Here is a 27,630-nt window from a genome sequence, read left to right as displayed (position 1 = left end):
GATATTTCATTAGCCAAAATTAGTCTTATCTTAGCAGGTACTAGCCCCGCCCACCCACCCTCTCTTTTCTTAGAGAATATCTCATTTGTCAAAATCAATCTTATCGTAGCAGGTACTATTTTTTTGAAATTTGAAAATTGAAAAATTATGTAAACGATTTATTTCACAATTTTATAAAATGACGTCATTATCTTTGTCGAAGGGATGAGTAACATAAATTCCTCAATCAACTTTCACATCTTGGCAAAGTTGGATATGTAGTTTTTAAGAGAAACTCTAAAATTCCATTGAATTTTCGTACATTTTATTGCCTAAACTGTTATAATATAGGCAATGTATTAAATCAGGATGAAATTTACTTGAGAAAATTTTAAATTATTGTCATCAGTTTTCGCGAAAGGAGGAATAGAAATTTTAATTAATGTTTTATTATTTCGGTGAAACGTTAAAGTACATCCAAAGTTTCAAGGTAGTTGATTCTGTAATTTTAGAGATTTTTTTTTCGAAAAATATGGAATGTTTTGGTGGAAACAACAAATCTCAGTATTATTTTGATCTAATAAAGTTTGCAATAATTCTAGATTCTCTAGATTTTTTGTGCACATTCTGTATTTTTGTTGGTCTTTTTGTTTTCTTCAGATGTTCTTCAGTGAATTGCTACTTTCATGTTTTCTCGACATTCCGTGATCGCTAAAATACGAAAAAATAGGTTCCCCATTTCTTTTTGTGTGTCTTCATTAAGCAGATAATCTCCAAAACTACTAGACCGATTCTTTTTGAATTTTATATGTGGTTTACGAATATCGTGCAGGTGACAAAACGCTAACCAAAATTTTTAAACATCCCCACCAATAATTTGATGACGTCCTCTCATCATTTTGCGTGGTAAAGGTTAACTAAATTTTATAAAATAATGTACATATTCCTGTATTCGTGGTTTCTGAATCCGCCTTGATTTTGATCTTAGTTACTGCACATTTTTTTTTTTTTGTACAATATTTTCCAAGTGTTTAATGTAGGTTGGATTTTCACGTTTCCGTCTGTCTGTCTGTTTATTTGTTTCATTTATAAAAATTAACATAAAATAAACACAATATTGTAAAATCAAATTTTATCATTTTTCTAAAAAATTGGAGTTGTTCAATTGTATTTAGGGCGTGGGGAAAACTTTCCTTAAATAATTTTAAAATAACTTTAAATATTATGTATGGGTAGTTTTCTTCTGTCTCCGTCTTTATTTTATTTCTTCTAACCTCTTCTGTTTCGGTTCCACTATAGTAAAAAATTAGCTTTTCATTGTATGTTTTTATGATTTTATTATATTGACAGTCCACAGCTGTTCTTCAGTGTCTATTCTGCCTGCAGTATCAAAAACCCTATTTTTTGTTATATTATTTACTTTAAGTTTTATTTCCTATTTTAGAAGAAACAATGAGGACGGGTGGGTGGGTGGGGCTAAGTTTAATTAACTTTTTCCTGCAGAGTCTCCTATTGTATGGAATCCACTTTCGTCCCGACCAAATAAAATGAATCACTGAAATGGAGGCGGGGTGGGTGGGCGGGGTTAATTATATGATCTTCTGTAAAATGGAAGTGGGGCTGTTATAAAAAAAGGCCTAACAGTAATTTTTTTGTTATACTATTTATCTTAAAATTTATTTCTTATTTTGTAAGAAAAAAAAGAGAAACGGGTGGGTGGGCGGGGCTAAGTTTAACTTTTTTTTACAGAGTCCTTTAAAAGCAAGGAATAACCCCGCCCATTCGCCCCCTCTTCATTCTAGTAACTGCTCTTAATATTGTTTAGTCTTATCTTATCAGGTGCTAGACCCGCCCACCTACCCTCTATTTTCTTAGAGGGTATGTCTTAAAAGGTGTCATTTGCCAAAATCAGTCTTATCTCATCAGGTGCTAGACCCGCCCACCTCTATTTTCTTAGAGGGTATGTCATTTGCCAAAGTCAGTCTTATCTTAGTAAATACTAACCCCGCCCACCCTCCCACGCTATTCTCATCTAAGGCCTAATTTTATTTCCGTTTAGTATGGGACCTACTTTCATGCAGACCAGATAAAATGAATCACTGAAATGGAAACGGAATGGGTGGGCGGGGTTAATTTTAGATTCTTTTCTAGATTGGAAGTAGGGCTATTATGACAGAAAAAATGGCCTAACAGTAATCTTTTTATTATACTATTTAGCTTAAGGTTTATTTCTTATTTTGTAAGAAAAAAAAAAGAGAAAAGGTGTGGGTGGGCGGGGCTAAGTTTAACTTTTTCTTACAGAGTCCTTTATAAGCAAGTAATAACCCTGCCCACCCGCCCTATATTTTCTTAAAGGGTGTTATTTGCCAAAGTCAGTCTTAACTTAGCAAGTACTATCCCCGCCCACCCACCCTTGATATTCTCATTCTAAAAACTAATTTTATTTCCGTTCAGTATGGTATCCACTTTCATTCAGACCAGATAAAATGAATCACTGAAATGGAAACGGGGTGGGTGGATGGGGTTAATTATGTGTTCTTCTGTAGAATGGGGAGCGGGGTTGTTATAAAAAAGGCCTAATGGTAATTTTCTTGTTATACTACTTATCTTAAGATTTATTTCTTATTTTTTAAGAAAAAAATGAGTAAACGGGTGGGTGGGCGGGGCGAAATTTAACTTTTTCCTACAGAGTCCTTTATATCCATTTGCCTCTCTTCATTCTAGTAACTACTGTTAATATTGTTTAGTCTTATCTTAGCAAGTACTAGCCCCACCCACCCGCCCTCTATTTTCTTAAAGGGTGTCATTTGCCAAAATCAGTCTTATCTTACCAGGTGCTAGACCCGCCCACTCGCCCTCTATTTTCTTAAAGGGTATGTCATTTGCCAAAGTCAGTCATACTTAGTATGTACTAACCCCGCCCACCCACCCACGCTATTTTCATTCTAAGGACTAATATTATTTCCGTTCAGTATGGAATCTACTTTCATTCACACCAGATAAAATTAATCACCGAAATGAAACCGGGTGGGTGAGCGGGGTTAATTATATGTTTTTCTGTAGAATGGAAGTGGGGCTGTTATCAAAGAAAAAAAGGCCAAGCAGTCATTTTTTTGTTATATCGTTTATCTTAACATTTATTTCTTATTTTGGAAGAAAAAAAGAGAAAACGGGTGGGCGGGCGGGGTTAAGTTTAACTTTTTCTTATGGAGTCCTTTTTAAGCAAGGAATAGTTAATTACATGTTCTTCTGTAGAATAAAAGTGGGGCTGTTATCAAAGAAAAAAAGGCCAAACAGCCATTTTTTTGTTATATCGTTTATCTTAAGATTCATTTCTTATTTTGGAAGAAAAAAAGAGAAAACGGGTGGGCGGGCGGGGTTAAATTTAACTTTTTCTTATAAAGTCCTTTATAAGCAAGGAATAGCCCCGCCCATCCACCCTCTATTTTCTTAAAGGGTGTCATTTGCCAAAATCAGTCTTATCTTAGAAAGTATTAACCCTACCCACCCACCCGCGCTATTCTCATTCTAAATACCAATTTTATTTCCGTTCAGTATGGGATCCACTTTCATTCATTCCAGATAAAATGAATCACTGAAATGAAACGGGGTGGGTGGGCGGGGATTAATTATATGTTCTTCTGTAGAAAGGAAGTGGGGCTGTTATAAAAGAAAAAAAGGCCTAACAGTAATTTTTTTATATTCTATTTATCTTAACATTTATTTCTTATTTAAGTAAAAAATTGAGGAAACGGGTGGGCGGGCGGGGCTAAGTTTGACTTTTTATTAGCGAGTACTTTATAAGCAAGGAATAGCCCCGCCCATTCGCCTCCTCTTCATTTTAGTAACTACTCTTAATATTGTTTAGTCTTATCTTAGCAAGTACTAAAAAAAAATTGGTCTCCCGTTTCCACCTGTCTGTTTGTCGTCTGTCCCAATCGAAAGGTATTGGAGACCGAAACTAACTTCTGGAGATGGAAAATTAGTTGAATTTAAAAAATTGTTGAATGTTGGCCGAAATTTTTATAGGAGGGTAATGAAAAATTTTGCTTTAGAAATAGAAAAAGTTGCGAAAAAATCGCCAAAAACACCGTGTTTATTTATACTCTCGGTACAAGATTTAAAAATATTCGGTTTGAAAATATATTTTTTTTAAATCCAAAATATTTCGGTGGGCGATTTTAGAAAAATGGTAGAAATAATCGAAAAAATGCTTCCTTAAATTTCAAAAAACGGCTAAAATTGCCCGAAATTTTCTTAAGGGGGGCTCGATTGTTTTCAAATTTTGTATGTACATTAGGAATCCTGTGTAGATGGCAAACCGCTAATTAAAATTTGTCTGAATATCCCCACCGACAATGTGATGACGTCACTTCAAAATTTTACAGAATACATATGTTATTTCAGTTTTAAAAACTAACGTACGTGTACTTCTAATTTGTCGTTTATGGTAATAATTTTTTCCTGGACATCCAGATTTTTGCAAAAAAATCAAAATTTTATGATTTTTTTTACAATTTAACATTAAAACTGCAAAACCGAGAAATATTCTCTCTTTTAATACGTTTATATCTCCATTATACATTTTATTGAACAAATCAAGAACGGCTTTGACATTGATCAATTTTTGCAAAAGAGCCAACTTAAATATGTGTCCTCGCCTTTCCAAAATTGATGACGTCGCCCTTAAATTTTATTATCTTAATAAGAACAGAAACAAAACATCTGAAAAGCTGGAAGGAAGGGATTACTTTAAATTTTTTGTATTACACCAACACTCCAACACTGATTTAATAATTACAGAATATTTATCAAATTTTATTTAAAATCTAACAAAAAAAAAACAAGACGTAATGTCAAATATTTTTACCATATGAAGTCACTGAATGCCACCAACCGTTACAAAACTTCTGTGGACATTTTTAGTTCTACTAACTATAATCTCTCTTTTTTGTATATTTAATTTTATTTATTTCATTTCAAAAATTGTGTTCATGTTTCGTCCTTCTGTCATTTCAAAAGTCATTTTTACAATTTTTCAACTGCTATCGAAAAATATTTTTTGAATATTTTCCGTTAGTGAAATTTTGACAAAAAAGACAGTTTCATGATGTCTCTAAATAGATTTTATTCTGTAAGCTCTGTTTCCTGTATGGGTCATAGTTTTGACATTACTGTAATGAATTACACCCTGTATATTTTCCCACATTTTGGAGATCGATTGCTTCATTGTTAAACTGTCATCCGATGTAACAAACGCGTCAAAATCAAGTCAATTTTAATTATATAATTACTTAAAAATGTACAAAATAGGAGTGAAATAGACGTATAATATACGTATTTTTCTTCGTTTCAGGAAACAGCTGCGAAACCGACGACAGTGAACAGTATGTTTCGGATTCGGACTTTCAGCAGCAGAACACGAACAGTAAGAATTTCCTCCGAGTAGCACTTTTACAAATTAAGCTCTGTGCTTCAGGCAAAATTTATTATTATCGATAGCCAGATTTCCAGTTCCTAAATGCACTTTAAGCGCAATCAGGCCTCACCAGTGTAGTCTTGAAAAATACATAATGTTAAAAAGAGGGGTGCTATTTGAGCCTCGGGTTATAATTTTTAATCAAGCTTATTGGAGCGCACCCCCGATATCAGTCAATATGTAAGTCTGTTTGCACAAGATTTAAAAATTATCGGATTTACTTACATGTTCGGTAGTCCCTACGACTAAGCCGTTTAAAAATACTCTCAAACTTCTTTCATATTTATCACAAAAAAGTCAAACAATATCTACGTGGGCGTATGTTATCGAACGTAGTAGCGCGGTTACCCAGGCTGTAGTAATCGGAGTACATGCTGAGCTTAGAGATCAACCTGTCATGAGTTCTTTCAGCAGCCAAACATCCATTTAGTTTTGTATATTCTCAACTTAAAGCTCGGCGGGGTTCACCCTCTTTAACCTGTCATCTCTTTCTACACAGAAGCGCAACGATTGCGACAATCTTATTATTATTGCAGCTATATTTAGATACACAAAAATAGATTTTTGATAAACAGACTTTTTGATTCAAAATTTATTTGAAGCTCGAGTCGTAGAAAAACTAGTGTGCAAAACGGGTGACTAAAATTGTAAAACGACTGATTTGTTCGTTAATTTGTAGCAATAAAACCCGAAAATACAATGTCGGACTTGCTGCAGAACATAAACAAACCTCCTGCGTATCCCGTTTCATACTCAGGGAGCGAAAGTTTTGAAGGGGTTTACACCCCCACATATCAACATAGCGGATGTTTTTACGCAAATCCAATTTATAACAGGTAAATATTGCGTAAATACGGGACAAGTAGCGTTCTATTGATCGTAGGTCGTCATCGCCGATGGTTCACAGAAATAATGAAGTAACTCATGTTCCTGCTAATCTACAGGGAGTTCACCATCCACCGAACTTGCCGATCAAACAAGAACCAGCTGATAGGGATTTCGAAGGTATGTTTTTTGTTTTCAGATTTTTGCACATTTTTCTCGATTTCGAATGTAGTTTGGTTTTAAATTGCGTTCTACAAAAATTTGTAAATGTAAAATAGAAGGGATTTTTCTGAAGATCTCAAGAGCATATTTTTAAAGCTTCTAAAACTACATTATCAACGTTTGTGTCACGTAAAATTATTATAGCTTTGAGGACAGTAGGCACATATGAAAAAATTAACGAAAACTACCCCTAATGGATGGGTTTTTATAGTTCCGGTTATGAAATAGTGAATTCTAATCAAATGTCTTCTGTATTTTACAAATTTCAGTAAAGTGGAACGAAGATTTGCAAATTTGGTTTGCTTGAGTCCAAATCCAAATTTTCAAATATACCCACCATTTTATTCAATGAATACCAAATAAGAACCAGACATTCTGTATTTTATTTTTTCATCTTATTAAATTTTACATACAGTGAAGTATATAAAAAACTAAAAAACTCAATTGCTTCGAAATTGTAGAAACGGTTAAGTTTGTTTGTTGAAACGCAATTTCTATGGAATATTGTTTTAAATATGATCCCTTTATTTTTAAATATAATCTATACTGTTGTATTTTTTTTATTTAAAATTAATGTGATTAAGCTTTACAACTGATTTCACAGGACTTAATCTAGAGATTCTGACAAGTCTAAAAAGTTTTCATGAAATATATTAAAAACTGCTTTTATTTCTAATAGCTCTATTTTTTTATTTCCTGGGCGTGAGATAGCTTGTAGAATACAAAGAAGTAGCTCTCCCGTTTATGTCTGTCGTATGTACATTGTGTGTCTGTCGTCTGTTTTTCTATCATCTATCTGCCCGTCGTCTACTGATGACTTTAATAGACAAGTCATTTTCGAAAGGACTGTGCAAATTGTTGTGATATTTTAAATATTTTTCAAAGGTGTTAGTAAAATTTGTCGGTACATCTCCACCAAAAATATGATAATGTCCTCTTAAAATTTGACAAAATAAAATCTATCTAAAATTTGCAAAATAAATCCTTCTATATCTATGATTTATTAATATTTGTGGACTCAGAATTTCGTAAAAAAATTACTTATGGTACTTTTATCTTAGAAACTACGAACCCAATAACCCTCAAATTTTGAACATGTTTTAAAGTTATCGTGAACATAAATTTATCTGTTTATCCCTTGCACAAACTTGAAGACGTCATTCAAAATTTTGTAGTCCATCTCGTCGAGAAATCATTTCTTTTTCTTTTGTCAAGATGTACCTAATTATGTAATTAATATTGTGATAATCCAAACATCTCGTCAAAATTAAAAATTTGAATAAAATTTAAAATGTGATCTGGAACTGTGATGAAAAATTGAGAAATCGAAAACCTGAAAAATGGAAAAATTAAATATCGGGAAACTGTAAAATCCCACAAGAAGATTGCAAAATAGGAAAGTTGTAAAAAAAATGGTTGAAAGTTGTTTCGACAGAACTTCCCTCGCGTCTCCACAATTTACAGTATGAAATATAACAATTTTTTAGAATTTCAATATTCACAACGAATAACATCATTACAATTGAGATGGTGGTGGATAGGCGGAGCTTAAATTTTGTCTTTTTTCTGAATATACGTAACAATCTTTTCACGACAATATATTTAAAACATTTAAAATGCTACATTTTTGTCTGGAAACATCGAATTTACAATTAAGCTCCGCCCCTCAATCTGACAACCAAGGAAAAATTCATAAGAATTGAGATAAGGGCGGGTGGGTGGGATTTGTATTTTGCTTTTTTTTTTCTTAATGTATGTACTACTTGTCTTTTCACGACAAGAAACTGAAAACATGTTTAAAAGGGTAAATTTGTAGAGAAGTGTATGGGATAAAATTTACCATTTTAAACATGTTTTTAGTTTCTTGTTATGGAGTAAAAACAATATATAATAAGAAGAAAAAATGCGAAACATACGCCCCACCCACCCACCCTATCTCAATTGTGACGCTTTTTCTTTGTTCGTCGTTAGTCAAGGGGGGGGGGGGGGCTGAGCTTAATTGCAAAAACCGGATTTTTTACAAGAATTACCATGTGAAACATGTTCTTAAGTGATGGTGCAAAATATAAGGCCCGCCCACCCACCCTATCTCAATTGTGATGACTTTCTTTATTCATCGTGAGCCAAGAAGGTGGAGCTTAAAATTCTTATTTCTCTACAAGAAATTATCATGTACAACATGTTTTTGTGTATCGTGTTGTTCAAAGAATACTATGCATATTAAGTAAAAAATAAAGTCGAAGATTAAGCTCCACCCATTATCTTGAACTATTTTAATTGACAAAAACGTTTTTCTGCTTCTTTATGATATTATAAAATTTGATTTTGCGATTTTCGTTTTTGTGATAACAACGGAAAATTTGGAAAAACATCGATTGTCAATTGTAACAGAAAAAAAAGTACATACAACTGTGCATGTTTAGCAAAATTGTACATATTTCGAACAAATTCAATATTGAGTTTGGTGGGGATGATTAGTCAAAGTTTGGTTTGCGTTTTACCGTCTACATGATATTCATAATGCACATATAAAATTTGACAACAATCGGTTCAGTAGTTTCGGAAATTATCTGTCTAATAAAAATCCGGACAGACGGCAGACAGACAGATAGACGAACAGACGTTCAGACAGACGGACAGTTTGCTTACGCTCGGGAAGTAAAATTGAAAATACCTAAAAGTTGCAAAGTTGAATGATCGACAAATAGCAAAATTAAAAATTGAGAAACAAAAAATGAAAATATTAAAAGAAAAATGAAAATTGAAAAACCAAGGGATCGGTGGAATCGAAAAATTATGAATTGTTGAATGGAAAAGTTAAAAAACCTCACAACGGAAAATTCGAAAAATGGAAAAATTGGGAAAACGAAAAACTTCGAAATTTCAAAGTTGAAAGATCGAGTAAATGAGAAGTCGAAAAGTTGGAAAAGCCACAAATTCCAAAATCGTTAAATCGAAGAATCGGTGATTATTATGGAGAAAAAACAGAATGAAATATTGATTTTATTCTTGAATTAAATTTTATGATTTTTCGAAAAAGCTGATTGTATTGTACATACTTGAGAGGCGTGGGAGGTTCTGCTAAAGTAACCTGACACCATTTTTTTTCTGTTCAAAAAAATTTTGAGTATAGTGAAAACATATGTGGTAAAATCTAATGATTTTCGTTTTTATTCCTGGGTTATTTTACTGACAATATTTGTTTTTATATAAATTTTAGAAACGGAAGTAAATACTCTTAAAATATGTACAAGTAGATAAAAAAATTGGTTGAAGGTGATTTCGACAAAACTTCCCTCGCCCCTGAAGTACAGTATAACTTATTCGACTTTTGATTTTGCAAGGTTTGTGTAATAAAGTAAAGCGAATAAGCATGCTGCTTACATGTTTCAAGTGATTTTTTTCAATACTGTTATACGATAAATAAATTTTCTCATTCACTAATTTTTTTGGTGAGTCTCTGTAAGCAACTCTAAATAAAATGTCACTCACAACAACTCGATGTTTGATATAAACGCATTATTCTAAGAAACCATCAACTCAGAACAGGCACCGAACACGGCTGCAGATCACAATTTACATATGTTCCTGTTTGATAACTTGCCTAATTTTTGAATGCAAAAAATATTACTTGGCATTTTGTAATTATAATTATAACAAATAAAATCAAGCATATCACAATGCGTAAAAAACCTGCCGTATATTATACGCTCTACCCTGCCTGCCACATTTCACACATATAGGACCACTATTTGCTTTTTTTTAGAAATCAGCTTGCTTTTGATCTATTCTATTTACCCTATTTTATAATCACAACTACAATACGCGATGTGCGTTCAAACACTCGCTTTTCTGAGGCTTACTTCCGTCATAGCAGAGGAGACAGCCAGCTAGACTACCTGATTTACTGGCGGCGAAAATCCGTTATTGCAGATAAACATTCACGTGAACAACGACAATGAGAGAAAAGCTTTCAATTTGAGTATGTGCATTTATTTCGGTTAAAGTTAAAAATTACAAACAAGCAAAATTTAATTATGCCACACTTTATCAACAATCTCAAACATTAACGACTTTACATGATATTTAATTATGCGTTATTCAAATTAATAATTAATTCAAAATGAGTTCACTAAATCACATCGGGGACTCAACAAATCCCCACATCACATAAAACAAAGCACTTATGAAATAAACACATTAAATGCGGTCAAAATCAGCATAATAATTCGAGAATAAATGTTCAATTTCAGTTTGCGAGAAAATAACATATATATTAATACAAGACAACGTAAAAATAAAATACACCTCTTAGTTCGAGGCCACACTGATAATAATTTAACAGATGATAAATTTCAATGTCTTTCTCTCAAAAATGATCCACATTTAAGATTAGTTTTTAAATCATGAATGTGAAATTATAGAACTTAAATAAAAACATCCAGAACTTTTAGATAGATTATTACGAAGAATAAGTTAAGCCTAATCTAAATATGTGATTTTTCACCACGCTGTATAGAGCCACAGACAATTAAAAATCTTGAAATGAATTGTGAATTTACAAACAATAAAATTAAAATTACTCGCATTGATTGAATAGTCAACGTTTTACACATTTCAAAATAGAAAATGATTAATAAACTGATACTACTCTAATTACATTCGTTGGAGGAAGACTGTGGCATCGAATGCAATTCATGCTTATTTAAACAATTGCCCTTTTATGAAATTACATACAAAATTCTACGTATTTTTAATTTTTCACTGCACCCACAAAATAAGAAATGACCTTTTTGAAGACATCTTACAACCAACATTATTAAACCACCAACCAAACACAGGAAGGCCTTCTCTAATTCCCTAAAGGCTTAAAACATGATTTTGATTCGTTTTATAAATTCGGTTTCACGGCGTCGTTTTTTGTTACCACAAATAACTCAATGAAGCAATACATTTTATTGATTAAATTCAAATCAACTTCTTTCATTTTCTTCAAACTCTGGAAATAGTATTGTTGTAATTACCTAGTATTACATTTTGTCTATACAAATTGATATTTATTGTTACGTTGGATGACTAAACTCGACTTTCGTCATTACTGGACTCCACTCATTATTGACTGAATCCTGGTTTCCAAAGGTGGCCTTTATTTAAACTCATACTTCCCTTCTAGATATTGCGCGATCGAGATTTTTCTAGAGTACCCATGGCGACTTCCGTTTCCAGGCTTTTCTTAGCGAACGCGCCCAGCCGCCGTCACCGATTGTCATTGATCATCTCCGTACATACTAGAAAACCCTCGAGAACCATAGGCGTCGCATTAGGGAGGCGTATGGGTTTATTTCGTAACAATATTTATCCCAAGTAAAATGTTACTGACGTAACCAAACAATTTTATAGTTTCATAAAAAAAAACTGTTTCATAATCCACTCATACTTCGCTTAATTCAGTTAAAAACATCCTTTTCTACAATACACAAACCCAAGATCGATAAATTAACTTTCTCTGGCAGAACTGTATTTTTTTTTATTTCTATAGTTATAATATAATTATTACTTAGAAAAAGTCTTCTTTAATTATTTTGCCATTGTACATGTTGCCTTATCATTTCTTTAATAACACTTCATAGAACTACGGGAACACAAATGACTGAGTCTGTTGACAGTACTCTTTAAATAAAAGTGTATACTTCTCTTGCTTTTATATTGGTATAACGGAAGTGATAACTGATATCAGTGATATCACAACCTTCTGTCAACTGATGTTACGTCAACCATCAGTGTCAAAAATTGAACAAAATTAAAAAGTGATTAGTTGGATAAAAGTTATGTTGACACTAATTTGTACCTGATCTGGCCTGACCTGACCTAATCTGTTCTACTCAAAACTTAACAGGCAACGCAAACTCTAATAATAATTAGTTTTATTTTGGTTCAGAAAATATCAATGCAATCAAACTTCGATGCGTTTTAAAAATTTGTTGTATTTGAAAAACTATATGTGTGTAAAGTAAAGTCATACTCCAGATCAAAGAAAAATTAAAAACAATGGCCTTGGCAAAATTTTTATTAGTTTTAGAACTGTACCATATGATCGAAAAAAATCCTCAAGTGAGCCGTGAAATATATTTTTAAAATAATGATATTGGCGTTGCAGCTATTTGATACTTTGTTTGACAGTTATTTGATCAAACTGAACACGAAACGCGTTGGTGTTGCCAATATTATTATTTTAAAAATAAATTTCATGGCCTACTAGAGGACTTTTTTTTATAATAAAGGGTTTCTAAAAAGTATGGATACAGCTAAATAGAGTAAAATTATCAGAATTCACTAAAATTTATTACACAAGTAAAAGTATTTGGACTTTATACTCTGAAATACATATCATTCAAATTTCCATCAACTTTTATCAAAATTTTCAATCAACGCACGCACAGGTGGTAAAAAACTAATGATAGATAAAGACAACATTTCCTATGCCAAATAACTTTCACATTTTCGAAATTGTGGGACCCAAAATTTCAATTTTTGCATCAGATATGCCATCATAAAAGTTTAAATATATTGCCAACCTAACAAAAAAAACACAAACATTAATAGTCACTCGGTATATGATATTTTAAGCAATTTTAGTGCAATACATCACCGCCATCCACTAAGACAAAGTATTAGTAATACATACATATAGGGTGTCCCAAAAGTCCGCTGGAAAAAAAACACTCATTTAACGTGGACTAATTAATACAACAAAATTTTTCGACGCAGACTAATAAAACTCGCTTCGAACTATAATTTATCATTTTTTTTTTTTTCAAATAATACGCAGTGCGTTCCGTTTAAGGATAAGGATTTTATTATGCAGAAAAAAATGTTTTTTTAAGAATATTAAATTTGACCCACGCGGCCATTAAAAAAATCAAGTTGATCTAAAACAAATGAAGGGTGTCAGGAAAAAGCAATGAATGAATAAAAATCGAGAGATAGAAAATGAAATTTGAACGAGGTCCGACACTGTTGGAAGAAAACTGTGAATGTCCGGATCTCTGTTCTGTCCATATATTTATCTAAAGGAAAACGTCGTCAAGTATTAGCTAACTATAAATCTCAGTTAGTTAGCTGAGGTTAGTTTTGGGTTTTTGTTTAGATTCCACTGTTGTTCGATATAAAATGCTCTTTTCGTCCAATAAAATGAGTGACCAAAAAGAAAACCGGGTGGGTGGGTGGGGCCACTTTGAATATTTTAAGCCTAATTCACCACTTGACGTAGTAAACTTCAGTCTTCATCTAATCAAAAAAACTAATGAAATTCAATAGCAGTGGTGGGTGGGATTAGTTTTACGTTTTTTGTCAAGGTTTCGTTGTTTGTCACTATGAAATTCCTCTTTTGTCCAATAAAATGAGTGACCAAAAAGAAAACCGGGTGGATGGGCGGGGCCACTTTGAATTTTTGTAAATCTAGTTCGCCATTTGACATAGTAAAATTCAGTCTTCATTTAATCACAAAAACCAATGACATCCAAAAGCGGAGGTGAGTGGGGTTAATTCTACCTTTTCGTCTAAATTCCGTTGTTAATCAACCTAAAACCCACTTTTGTCCAACAAAATGAGTAATCAAGAGGAAAATCAGGTGGGTGGGCGAGTCCACTTTGAATTTTTATAATGTTACATTGCAAATTACTTTTGTCAGTGCGACGTTTAATAAAAAATTGGTCTAAAGAGTTTAGACAGTACTTCCCTCGCTGTCGGAAACTTGACGACTGCATGCCTATTGTGTTTTTTTTCTCATTACATTTTTGTAGTGGGAATTTAAAAAAAAATTGCGATGACGTCATCAACATTTTTGCAAGGACACGTATATCAGTTGGGATAGATGTAGTGTAATACTAAGAATAAAATTATTGTATTCCCAAATTTTCGGGAAAATGAATTGGGTCGTTTTGAATATTGATTTTTTATAATCAATAAAATAACGAAACAATTTACTCACGTATACGGCAACTGAAAATCGTTTATGTATAAACATTCTTAATTTAAGATGACAAGCGTAACAGCATACGTGAGAGTCAAACAGAGAAACTGTAAACAAAACGACCATCGGTTTTATTGCTTCGACTTCCGCTTATTATATAAAACATTTGGTTTTATTTTAATTCTTGACGGTGAAATTCACAACTGGTTGATTATAAACATGTCTATTTCACATTCGCGGAACCAAGTGAGCGCATAAAACAAATGCAGGTCTGTAATGTTAAAGTCGATGTAAATAAGCGTGCTACCCTTATGTTTCAACCGAGTTTTTCCTTCAACAAATTTTGTGTCTACCAAATTGGGTTGGTTGGGGTGTAATACTAATAATAAGTGTTGCCTTTAATTTAATCAATAAAATAAATTGACTTCATTAATTTTTTTGAACCACCTCTTAAGAAAATCTAAAAAATATGAATGGGATGATAAATCACAAGTACAAACTCATCATATTTTTTGCATTTTAGATAGGATTTATTTAGCAAAATTTAAGGGTGACGTCATCAATTTTTTTAGGAGGGATGAACAAATACATTTTGAACAAAAGTTTACCATGCTTATAATAACTTTAAAATATTCCCAAGATTTCAAAGCATTCGGTTTTGTAATTCCTGATTAAATCGATAAAATAAATTCACGCCTTCATTAATTTTTTTAAGTCACCCTGTATATGCAAATCGAAAAAATTTGAATGGAATGATAAATCACAAGAAGAGACTCACCATATTTTATACATTTTAGATAGGATCAATTCAGCAAAATTTTGTGGTGACGTCATAAATTTTTTAGGGGGGACGACCAAATACGTTTTGATCAAAAATTTACCATGCTTATGATAATTTTAAAATATCTTCAAGATTTCGAAGCATTCGGTTTTGTAGTTCCTGAGTAAATCAGTAAAATAAATTTACGCTTTCATTTATTTTCTTGAATCACCCTGTATATACAAATCCAAAAAATATGAATGAAGTGATAGATCACAAGTACAGACTGATCATATTTTGTACATTTTAGATATGATTTATTCGGCAAATTTTCGAGCTGACGTCATCAAGTTTTTGGAGGGGATAAGCAAATATATTTTGACTAAACATTTATTATGCTCTTTATAACCTTAAAACATGTGCAAGATGTCAGAGCATTCCGTTTTGTAGTTCCTGATTAAATCAATAAAATATATTTACGCATTCATTAATTTTTTTGAGTCACTCTGTATATGCAAATCCAAAAAATATGAATGGAGTGATAAATGACAAGTACAGGCTCATCATATTTTGTACATTTTAGATATGATTTATTCGGCAAACTTTCGAGCTGACGTCATAAAGTTTTTGGAGGGGATAAGCAAATATATTTTGACTAAATATTTATTATGTTCTTTATAACCTTAAAACATGTGCAAGATGTCAGAGCATTCCGTTTTGTAGTTCCTGATTAAATCAATAAAATATATTTACGCATTCATTAATTTTTTTGAGTCACCCTGTATATGCAAATCCAAAAAATATGAATGGAGTGATAGATCACAAGTACAGACTCATCATATTTTGTACATTTTAGATATGATTTATTCCACAAACTTTTGAGCTGACGTCATCAAGTTTTTGGAGGGGATAAGCAAATATTTTTTGACTAAAGATTTATGATGCTCTTTATAGCCTTAAAACATCTGCAACATTTCAAAGCATTCGGGTTAGCAGATTAAAAATTAAATTTCAAAATATTGTTTTATAATTTTGATTTTTTTTCCAAAAATCTGGACGTTTCGGGTGAAAAGTCGATTCAGAGTTGTAAACTACATGTGTAGGACTATGTTATTTTATACAATTGAAAACCCATTTACTATGTACAATTTTGAAGTGACGTCATCGCATTAGTGGTGGGGATGATTAGACAAATTTTGGTTAGCGTTTTACCATCTACATGATATTCTTAATATAAGTACAAAATTTCACAACAATCGGTAGAGTACTTTCGGAGATTATCTGTCTAATAAAAATCCGGGACAACAGACGGACAGACGGACAGACGGACGGACAGACGGACGGACAGACGGAAATGGGAGACCTATTTCTTCGTCTTCTAGGGGTCATGAAAGATCGAGAAAACGTAAAAGTAGAGAGTCGGCCGACGGACTCGATTACAATACTTCCTTTGCTTACGCTCGGGAAGTAAAAATTAAACAAACGGCTTTTCGTGCATGGTCAATTTTGACTAATTTCTTTTTGGATCTCTCGGTATTATTAAGGACTACCAATGTTTTGTCCCCAGTTTACAACATTTAAAAAAATACTCATTGAACTTGTGTAAAATTACTAATAACTAAAAAAATTATAAAAATGTGACATTCATTGTTTTCTCCCAACACCCTTCAAATGTTGGTGGAAATTTGAATAATATTTCAGAGGATGGAGTTTAAATATTTTACCTGCATACCAAATTTCAATGAGTGTTGAAAAACTGTTCTGGAAATATTTAGCTGTGTCCATACTGTATAGCATGGGACATTCTGAATAAATCTTTGAATGTCAATTTTTCAGAATTATGAGAATTGGAAAATCTTTATCAGCGATATTTCAAACTACGGTTAAATTTATATCATGACGAATTTTGCGTTCCAAAGATGGGATAAACGATCCAGCAAACTAAGATTTCGCACAAAATTCATCAAAAATTAAAATTGTTAAAAAATTAACTGAATGACTTTTCCTATTTATTGGGACGTGAATTTTAAACATGTATATTACTGGAAGTGTTGCGAGTGACATTAAATTCAAAAATATACATCAGACTGTCGTCAGAAAATTATCATTCGATGAAAAAAAACTCCGTAATCTGAAAAACAAATAAGATATTAACGGCATCTTTTTCTCAAACCTTCGTAAACAGTTAAAGCGCTACGTTAATTATCTTCAAAGAAGTTTATTTTCAATAATTTGCCTTTAACTCGAAAAACCATCAACGAAACCGTTATCGATCGATTTCAAAAACACGTACACCCAAAATTTTGGCACCTGTCCTTTCTCTTGAAGCGAATTCCTCACTTTTACTCACTGTTTTAACATATACATTACACATACGTACTTCCAGAAGATAAACACTCAGCGTCAACAAAGCTTTAAATTCAACAATGGAAGGGTTAATATTAATCGACTTGTTTGGCTGATACCTTTTAGCGGCGGCCACGAAACCTCCCGGCATATCGCACGAGCTGAAGATTTTAATTGAAACTAATCAATATTAATAAAGCTGTTACATGCACCCCCTAGTCCACTGTGCATACAAACACATAATGGATTCGGATTCGGTGGGCAGAATTTATGTATACCGCAAATGAATTCCACTTTTGAGGTATCGAACATTGTACAAACACATCAAACTAACAATAGTGTTTGAAATGAATCCCAGAAAAATCGTCTTCGATAACCCAGCGATATTATTAATGGTGTGTCAGGTGATTACACCGGTCTGCAATAATGATGAAGGGTGCATTTTGCAGAGTCGTCTGCTGGCTATTAATGCTCATTAATGCGAAAGATTTATCCCGACAAGATTATGGACCAGCATTAATTTAAATTAGTTATTAGTGATTATGCGAAGATTACATGTAAATTTGTAATAAGTAAAGTGCGATGGCCGTTGTTTGGAATTATATTTCTGTGTTAGAGGAAGGTGGACACTTGTAGTTTGTGACGCGAAACGACGAAATGACATCCCCATCTTTTTATTTAGCTCGCAGTCATAATCAAATCCTGCTCCCTGCCGTTCCAAAAGCAGCAGATTTATTTGCATGCGGCTTTATATAATATATTTATCCGCAGGAGGCGTTCTATGCAGATTTTAATCGCGAAAGAATGAATTTTGATTTTCTATAAAGCCGTTTTAAAATTGTCGTCACGTCTTTGGTATCGATAGAAGAATATGTCGAAGGAAATTGTCACACTGCTTCGACGCTGATCGGAATATTAAAGTTTATTAAATCTTGTTTACAAATTAACGCAAAGTTTTAACTAGAGCGAGTTGTAATTTTAACTAGTTTTGAAGAACAATCGCGTTTGGATACGAAACGATACTGTGTGACTATCACAACAATCTGATAACGTCATTTGAAAATTTTGCCAAGTTTTTAAATTTTATAAAACAACATACTCCTGCACTTGTGGTTTATGAATCCGTCTTTACTTTTTAACCTAGACATCCAGATTGTTGAAAAAAATCAAAATTATATAACAATATATTACATATTACAAGTTACAAGTGTGAATATTTTCTGAAGAAATGATCAAATTATGAGGACTATGTTTTCACCGTTGTTAACGAAAATAAATGCAAAACTCAAGAACTCGTCAATATTTTAAAATGAAAAATTTAACAGCACCGATAAAAATTAACACCAGTTTTCGGATTTATTGTTACAAATATTAATAGTTATAGTTCAATGTATACTGTAAAACTGAAAAACAGGTCACTACATTACTATCGACTCTCACCACAGAAAGTCTAAACAAGAGTAGAACTATTAAGTGAGTCAAAATTATATAAAAAAATCAAAATGACGAAAGGATTTACAAAAATTGTTTAAAACCAGTTGAAAGATTAAGTGTTTAAATTTTTAAATATTTTTGAGGCTTTATAACAATTTTAGAGTGAAACAGAGTGTCCACAACAGATGCTGGTCAATAAAAATGTATTGCTTTTTCATTAAATAAAATTTTAAAAAAACCGCTACTTTCGTTAAGTATTGTGACTGTAAACGCTTTTCACATCAAATTGCCTATTACTATACAGCAAAATACTACTTTAGTCATATCAGTCAAATCAGGTACAGTCGCGGACAGTGAATTACGTTCACACAATTCACAAAAATTCACTGTAGTCGGTGCTTTATTGTCATTATGACTGACGTAAGTATTGTCAAATTTAATTTAGCTTTGAACCTGCCATCGATTAGTTATTTTAATGAAGGTAAACTAATCTCCCTTTTCCAAGACGGGATGTCGCTACACTTTTGGGCTTACCGCGGACTAGTGTTAGTTATCGTATAAAAAAATGTTTGCCCCTTTATGTCAAAATGACAAAAAAAGGTTAGAAAGATCTAAGGGCTAATTTAGAGTTTTTTTCTGTCAAAGAAATTGGGTGAACGAAATTCACTGTCCACTACCGTATAAATCGTTTATAATCACACTGTATGATTTTTAGCTAAAGTTGATTAAATATTGCTTACAAATTATGTTTTCTTTGTTTCAGCAAATTTTAGGACGCCTTACGACAAATGTAAGACAGCCTCAAGTCCAAATAAAATTCATTGGAAGCAGCCAGTGGGACTAGCTAACACAGGTTTGTTGTTAAATATTATACTTATGTTTGGTAATGTTTATCGAAAAATAAGAATATAATTTCTAATAGCAAAAATAATGTAAATGGTGATCAAAAAGTTCTCCGATTAGAGTTGGCCATGGAAATATTGGTCATATCTTTGATTAAATTGTGAAAGTAGAACTGTAAAAGAAAATGCGTTTCAAAGTCAATTTTTAAATCAATTTTTGCTAGTGGTGTTTTGTTAAAATATCAAATTATTTAGGTTCAAATGCAACACCAGTTTGTTTGAACTAAAAAAAAACCGGATGCTCAAGTGAAAAAGGTATCAAATTGACGTTTATGATAGAAGGAAACGTAGCGAAAATCATATGTGTTTTATTAATCCATCGTATACTAAAATGTGAGGTTAAGTTGCAGATTTTCGACGTGCCATGGATTAAATATTAGTTATAATATTAGTTGACTAGAGTACCTCATATCATAATGTTTGTCTGTATAAATACGTTTCACGATTTTATTTTCTAGGAAAAATTGGTCATATTTAAAATTTACAGCTTCACTCCGCAAAAATCAAACAACATTTAAACTATTTATACAGGGTGATTAAAATTGTGTATTGTCGATTTTCTTACGTTAGTCAAATGGGAGACTATATTTTATAACATTCTAGACCTTGTCTCTAAATAAGCTTCTTTCGATACCAAGTTTGTTAAGGATTTAACCCAACCACATAACATAAATCTACTAAGATAACCCCCAAAAATATGTCAAAAGAAAGCTTATTTAGAGACAAGCTCGAAAATATAAAGTACAGAATGTCGCATTTAAACAAAACTGCTAATTTTCAAATTTAGGCATTCTGTATAAACAAGTTGAAAACTTGTTCGATTTTTAATATATTATGATGACTAGAAAGTTTCAACTTTAAAAATGGCGCCGCTATGAATTTTTAAATATGGTCTTTTTTCCGTAAAAATGCAAATAATTTAAAAAATGTTGAACACAAAAATCCTTGTATCTGATATTATACCTATTTCTTCTACTTCAGAAACGAAATGCACTGTATATTTTAAAATAATTTTAAATTGTAATCCTAAATAAGGTCTGTAAGTCAGCTCAGCTCAGGTCAGGTGAGTCAGGTCAGGTGAAATCAAGTCAGCTTAGGTCAAATTAAATCAGGTCAAATCAGCTCAGATCAAGTCAGGTCAGCTTAGGTCAGTCAAGTCAAGGGATCTCTGAGACTCTTTCAAACTACTTTAAACACGAAATACAAGGGATCTCCGAGATTCTTTTAAATTACTTCAAAAACAAAACACAAGGGGTCCCCGAGATTATTTCAAATTTTTTCAAAGAGAAAATCCACTGAGAATCAAACTACTTCAAAAACAAAACACAAGAGGTTCACGAGATTTCTTCAAATTACTTCAAAAAGCAAGATTCACAGGGATCCCCGAAATTCTTTCTAAATACTTCAAAAACAAACAAAACACAAGGCGCTTTCGATATTCTTTCAAATTACTTTAAAAACAAAACATGGCTTCCCCGAGATTCTTTGAAATTACTTCACCGACAAGACGCAAAGGGTGTCCCAAGATTCTTTCAAACTATTTCAAAAAGAAAATACAAGGGGTCCCCGAAATTCTTTCAAATTACTTCAAGGCAAAACACAAGAGGCTCCCGAGAGTGTTTTAAATTACTTCGAAACCAAGACAATGGAGCCCAAGATTCTTTCAAACTACCTCAAAAACAAAACACAAGAGGTTCTCGAGATTCTTCCAAATTACTTCAAAACGCTAGATCCACAGGGATTCCCCGAAATTCTTTCAAACTACTTCAAAAACAAACAAAACACAAAACGCTTTCGAGATTCTTTCAAATTACTTTAAAAACAAAACATGGCCTCCCCGAGATTTTTTCAAAATATTTCGATAACAAAACACTAAGGGCCCCCGAGATTCTTTGAAATTACTTCAACAACAAGACCCACAAGGTGTCCCCAAGATTCTTTCAAACTATTTCAATAACAAAATACAAGTGGTCCCCGAGATTCTTTGAAATTACTTCAAAGACAAAACACAAGAGGCTCCAGAGACTCTTTTAAATTACGTCGAAACCAAAACAATGGAGCCCGAGATTCTTTCAAACTACTTCAAAAACAAAACACAAGAGGTTCCCGAAATTCTTCCAAATTACTTCAAAACGCAAGATCCACAGAGGTTCTCCGAAATTCTTTCAAACTACTTCAAAAACAAACAAAACACAAGACGCTTTCGAGATTCTTTCAAATGACTTTAAAAACAAAACAAGACTTACCCGAGATTTTTTCAAAATATTTCGATAACAAAACACCAAGGGCCCCCGAGATTCTTTGAAATTACTTCAACAATAAAACCCACAAGGTGTCCCCAAGATTCTTTCAAACTATTTCAATAACAAAATACAAGGGGTCCCCGAGATTCTTTCAATTACTTCAAAGACAAAACACAAGAGGCTCCCGAGATTCTTTTAAATTACTCCGAAACCAAGACAATGGCGCCCAAGGTTCTTTCAAATTACTTCAAAAACAAAACACAAGAGGTTCCCGAGATTCCTCCAAATTACTTCAAAACGCAAGATCTACAGAGGTTCCCCGAAATTGTTTCAAACTACTTTAAAAACAAACAAAACACAAGACGCTTTCGAAATTCTTTCAAATTACTTTAAACACCAGGGGCCCCCGAGATTCTTTGAAATTACTTCAACAACAAGACCCACAAGATGTTCCCAAGATTCTTTCAAACTATTTCAATAACAAAATACAAGGGGTCCCCGAGATTCTTTCAAATTACTTTAAAAACAAGACAAGACGTCCCCGAAATTTTTTCAAAATATTTCGATAACAAAACACCAGGAGGGCCCGAGATTCTTTTAAATTACTTCAACAACAAATTCCCGACACACACAGGGTGTCCCCAAGATTTTTTCAAACTATTTCAAAAAGAAAATGCAAGGGGTTCCCGAGATTCTTTCAAATTACTTCAAACAAAAGATCCACTAGGGATCAAAGTACTTCAAAAATAAAACACAAGAGGTTCCCGAGATTCTTTTAAATTACTTCAAAAATAAGACCATGGACCCCGAGATTCTTTCAAACTATACTTCAAAAACAAAATAGAAGGGGTCTCCGAGATTCTTTTAAATTACTTCAAAAATAAGATAAGAATCCTTGAGATTCTTTCAAACTGTTTCAAAAACAAAGCACAAGAGGTTCCCGAGATTCTTTTAACTTACTTCAAAAAGCACGATCCACAAAGGTTCCCGAAATTCTTTCAAACGACTTCAAAAACAAAACAGAAGACGCTTCCGAGATTCTTTCAAATTACTTCAAAAACAAGACAAGGCCTCCCCGAAATGTCTTCAAAATATTTCGATAACAAAACACCAGGGCCCCCCGAGATTTATTCAAATTACTTCAACAACTAGACCTACAGGGTGTCCCCAAATTTTTTTCAAACTACTTCAAAAACAAAATACAAGGGGTTCCCGAGATTCTTTCAAATTACTTCAAACACAAGATCCACTGGGGATCAAAGTACTTCAAAAATAAAACACAAGAGGTTCCCGAGATTGTTTTAAATTATTTCAAAAATAAGACAATGGACCCCGAGATTCTTTCAAACTATTTCAAAAACAAAATACAAGGGGTTCCCGAGATTCTTTCAAATTACTTCAAAAATAAGACCATGGACCCCGAGATTCTTTCAAACTATTTCAAAAACAAAGCACAAGAGGTTCCCGAGATTCTTTCAAATTACTTCAAAAACAAGATAAGGCTTCCCCGAAATTTTTTCAAAATATATCGATAACAAAACACCAGGGGCCCCCGAGAATCTTTCAAATCACTTCATAAATTAGACCCACAGGGTGTCCCCAAGATTTTTTCAAACTACTTCAAAAACAAAATACAAGGGGTTCTCGAGATTCTTTCAAATTAGGTACTTTAAAAACGAGAGAAGGGATCTTCGAGTTCTTTTAAAATATTTCAAAAACAAAAGCATCATGGGTCCCCGATATCCTTCCAAACTACTTTAAAAACAAAGCACAGAAGGTTCAAATTACTTCAAAAAAAAAGATATCACGAGCGAGGGCGGGTAGGACCACTAGTTGTAGGTCTCCGAATCCAAATTTTATATACTTTAATAATCTCAATGAAGTAAAATTTCTGTCAGATTTTTTTGCCAGGTTGCATCCACCCCTGACTATGTTTTAAGTTCTCTTACATATTTTTTAATGAAGCTGATTTTTGTTGCTTTTTTTAGTTTTGAGTAAATAGAATTCAGACTGCATATTAGAATATTACACAAAGAAAATAAAGTTGAAACTAAACCTAATACCAAAAAATAGTAGCAAAATGAAGACTAAAATTTCTCACTAAATCAGAGATACCTACACTTAGCAGCAAAAAAACGTACGACACCCTGTATTCTTAAACTCTAGATTTAAATAGTCCCTTGTAGTGCAAATTTTCATCATTTTATGAAGAAAATAATAAAACCCACCCATCTTTAACCCTGGCGCTGAGCGCAGTATGGGTTATGCATTATGAAACTAAAAATTAACCAAGGCTTAAATTAATTGAAAATTCAAGTTTTCACAAACAGTTCTTAAGTAAAATCTAAAAACAATGCCAAGTGTGACATTGCACTAATTCCTAGACATAGTACAAAAAGTTGTAGTTTAAAGCACCCACCAAGCTGAAAAATGAACCGATGAATCTGCATTGTCTACCAGTAGCCCTTGGAAATTACCGCAAAAATTGTTTTGGTCGACCGCGCTTAAAATTTAACCGATGCATTTTAAATTCTGTGGTGACAATACATATTGCGGGATAATTGTATACAAAATTTAGCTTTAAAAAACCACCCCTCAAACTGTGATGGGTGTCGAAGCTCCAAAATTAACCAACTCGCAATCGGTTCAGTGGTGGCAGTATGAATGTTTTACACAAAATTTCGAGCATCTCTAAATTAATAAAATATAAAATATTCAATTTTACAGAAAAAACTTTGGACGAAAAATCCCGCGAAACGCCCGATAATCGTTCAAGTTTTCAAAACCCCAACGGCAGAAGAGGCTCTCTGCAACTGTGGCAATTCCTGGTGGCTCTTTTAGACGCACCTGATGCAAGCGCTGGATGTATAGCTTGGACAGGTCGAGGAATGGAGTTTAAACTAATAGAACCCGAAGAGGTTATTAAAAAAAAAAGTGTACCTATTTTGACACTATTACAAATGTAATATTTCAGGTGGCCCGAAGATGGGGCGCCCAAAAAAACCGTCCTGCAATGAATTACGATAAACTTAGCCGGTCTTTAAGATACTACTACGAAAAAGGAATCATGCAAAAAGTAGCAGGTACGTACTAAAATATTTCTCTGTCTTTTGTGTTAAATGAGTCGTGGTAAATTTTAGGTGAACGATACGTTTACAAATTTGTCTGCGATCCAGACGCGTTATTCAATATGGCTTACGGCAACCATCATGAAAATTCAGTGCGAACACAAATCGCAAACAGGCCCGAAAATCTTAGTACCAAAAGTGACACACATCATCTGGCTTATACGGACATGCTCAATTTCTATAACTGTGGAATTGCCCATCCTTACCAACACTTGCATCCTTATTTGCAGGATTCTAAACACACGCGTTATCCTTAAGCTGGTAGTTTAAGAAACGAAAATCTAAAAATGGTGCAATGTTTATTTATGAGATACTCCTTTCTTCTAACATTAGTCAGTTGTGAAAGTCAAGATAAATGATATTATGTTAAATTTGTGTAAATGATTATGAATACATTAATGTTGTATCAATAAAATCACTAAATTACTTTGTTTTGTGATTTTTGCTCAGCAAGGGGATGAAAATCCCATTAAGGTCGATTTATAAACTTGTCGCTGACGTTGACGTTATCGTAAGATAAATACGCGTTGCTGTTGAAAGTTGGCACGCCGTTGGGGTGACATTCGAGATGACCAACTTTAACTTTCCCCGTTACGTTGCCGTTGACGTTTGGTTTTCAACCAATCAAATTGCGGTATTGTATTTATACTGCAGCTTTCTGTCAGTACTTATGCATTGTTAAAGATGGTTCTCGACGTTTAAATTAAGAAGATTTATTGTTGTTCGCGTCAAAAACAGATTAGGTATTATAACTATAAGGGTTTACATTTTGCCCTTTTTTCTTAATATCTGTAGTCTTCTTTTCCCAACAAGAAAGGTAAAAACATGTTGAAAATGGTAAATTTTTGTAGAAAAGTATCGATTTTGGAATTAGGCTCCGCCCCTCGACCTAACAACGAATGAAAAATTCATCACAATTGAGCTTGTAATGGATATAGGTGGGGCTTAATTTTTTGCTTGTTTTTTTCTTAATATACATAGTATTCTTCGAACAACGCGATACTCAAAAACGTGCTCTTTATTTCTTGTAGAGAAATAAGGATTTCACAATTAAGCTCCGCCCCCTTGGCTCACGATGAATAAAAAAATCGTCACAATTGAGAAGGGTCCAGTGGGCCAGGCTTACATTTCGCCTTTTTTTCTTAATATGTGTAGTCATCTTTTCACAACAAGAAACTTAAAACATGTTTAAAATGGTAAATTTGTATAAGAAACTATCGATTTTGCAATTACGCTCCGCCCCTCAGTCTGACAACGAATAAAAAATTCATCACGAGTGAGACTGAGACGGATGGGTGGGACTTCTCTTTTGATCTTCTTTTTTAAAGTACGTAATATATTTAGTTTTCTTTTTTCGATTACTTAAGAACATATTTCACACGGTAATTTCTCGTAGCAAAATAAGGATTTTACAATTAAGCTCCGCTTCGACTTACGACGCATAAAAAAAAATCATCAGAATAGAGATACGGTGGGTGGGCGGGGCTTATATTTTAGCTTTTTTTTAATATACATAGCCATCTTTTCACAACAAGAAAGTTCGAAGATGGTTAAAATGGTACATTTTTGCAATTATGGGGGGGAGCCTAATTGCAAAATCGATATTTCCTTATACAAATTTTCCATTTTAAAGAAGTTTTAAGTTTCATGTTGTGAAAAGAAGTCTACACATATTAAAACAAAAAGGCAAAATGTAAGCATCCCCCCCCAACCCGCCCTATCTCAATTGTGATGATTTTTTTTTATTCGTCGTGAACCAAGAGGGTGTAACTTAACTGCAAAATATTTGCTTCTTTACAAGAAATTTAAACATGTTTTTCAGTATCGTGTTGTTCAAAGAATACTATGTGTATTAAGAAAAAAGGCAAAATATAAACCCCGCCCACCTACCCAATCTCAATTGTGATGATTTTCTTTATTCTTAGAAGCTTAAAACACATTTAAAATGGTAAATTTTTGTAAAGAAATATGTATTTTGCCATTAGGCTCCGCCCCTAGATCGGTCAATGAATGCAAACTTCATTACTATTTAGATCAGGGGAGGTATGGGTGGGGCTTAATCTTTGACTTTAATTTTTTATTAATATAGTATTCCTTGAATAACACGATAGGTACTCAAAAACATGTTTTTAATTTCTAGCAGTTAAGCTCCGCCCCCTTGGCTCACGACGAAGAAAAAAATCATTGCAATTGACATAGGTCAAGTGGGCGAGGCTTACATTTTGCCTTTTTTTCTTAATACTATGTGTAGTCATCTTTTCACAGCAAGAAACTTAAAAAATGTTTAAAATGGTAAATTTGTATACGGAAATATCGATTTTGCAATTACGCTCCGCCTCT

The 27,630-nt window shown here is 33.0% G+C and overlaps 1 protein-coding gene across 1 annotated transcript in view; it reads left to right on the top strand.

Annotated features, from left to right (window-relative positions):
- LOC135127124 (ETS translocation variant 1) overlaps positions 1–25,640 on the top strand; it is a 45,016-nt gene extending 19,376 nt beyond the window's left edge. The window contains exons 4-10 of the mRNA XM_064053465.1: positions 5,336–5,407; positions 6,138–6,294; positions 6,342–6,463; positions 19,781–19,870; positions 24,890–25,080; positions 25,137–25,245; positions 25,303–25,640. Of these exons, the coding sequence (XP_063909535.1) occupies positions 5,336–5,407; positions 6,138–6,294; positions 6,342–6,463; positions 19,781–19,870; positions 24,890–25,080; positions 25,137–25,245; positions 25,303–25,547 (986 nt within the window). The 3' untranslated portion in view covers positions 25,548–25,640. The remainder of the gene's footprint in view (positions 1–5,335; positions 5,408–6,137; positions 6,295–6,341; positions 6,464–19,780; positions 19,871–24,889; positions 25,081–25,136; positions 25,246–25,302) is intronic.
- The last annotated feature ends 1,990 nt before the right edge of the window (positions 25,641–27,630 follow it).

The sequence above is a fragment of the Zophobas morio genome, unplaced genomic scaffold (assembly GCF_036711695.1).
Source record: "Zophobas morio isolate AGI-343-1 ecotype UQ-CSIRO unplaced genomic scaffold, CSIRO_AGI_Zmor_V1 ptg000011l, whole genome shotgun sequence".
Lineage (NCBI taxonomy): Eukaryota > Metazoa > Arthropoda > Insecta > Coleoptera > Tenebrionidae > Zophobas > Zophobas morio.
Note: the sequence above shows the minus strand (reverse complement) of the source record. Positions and strands in the feature narration are given on the sequence as shown.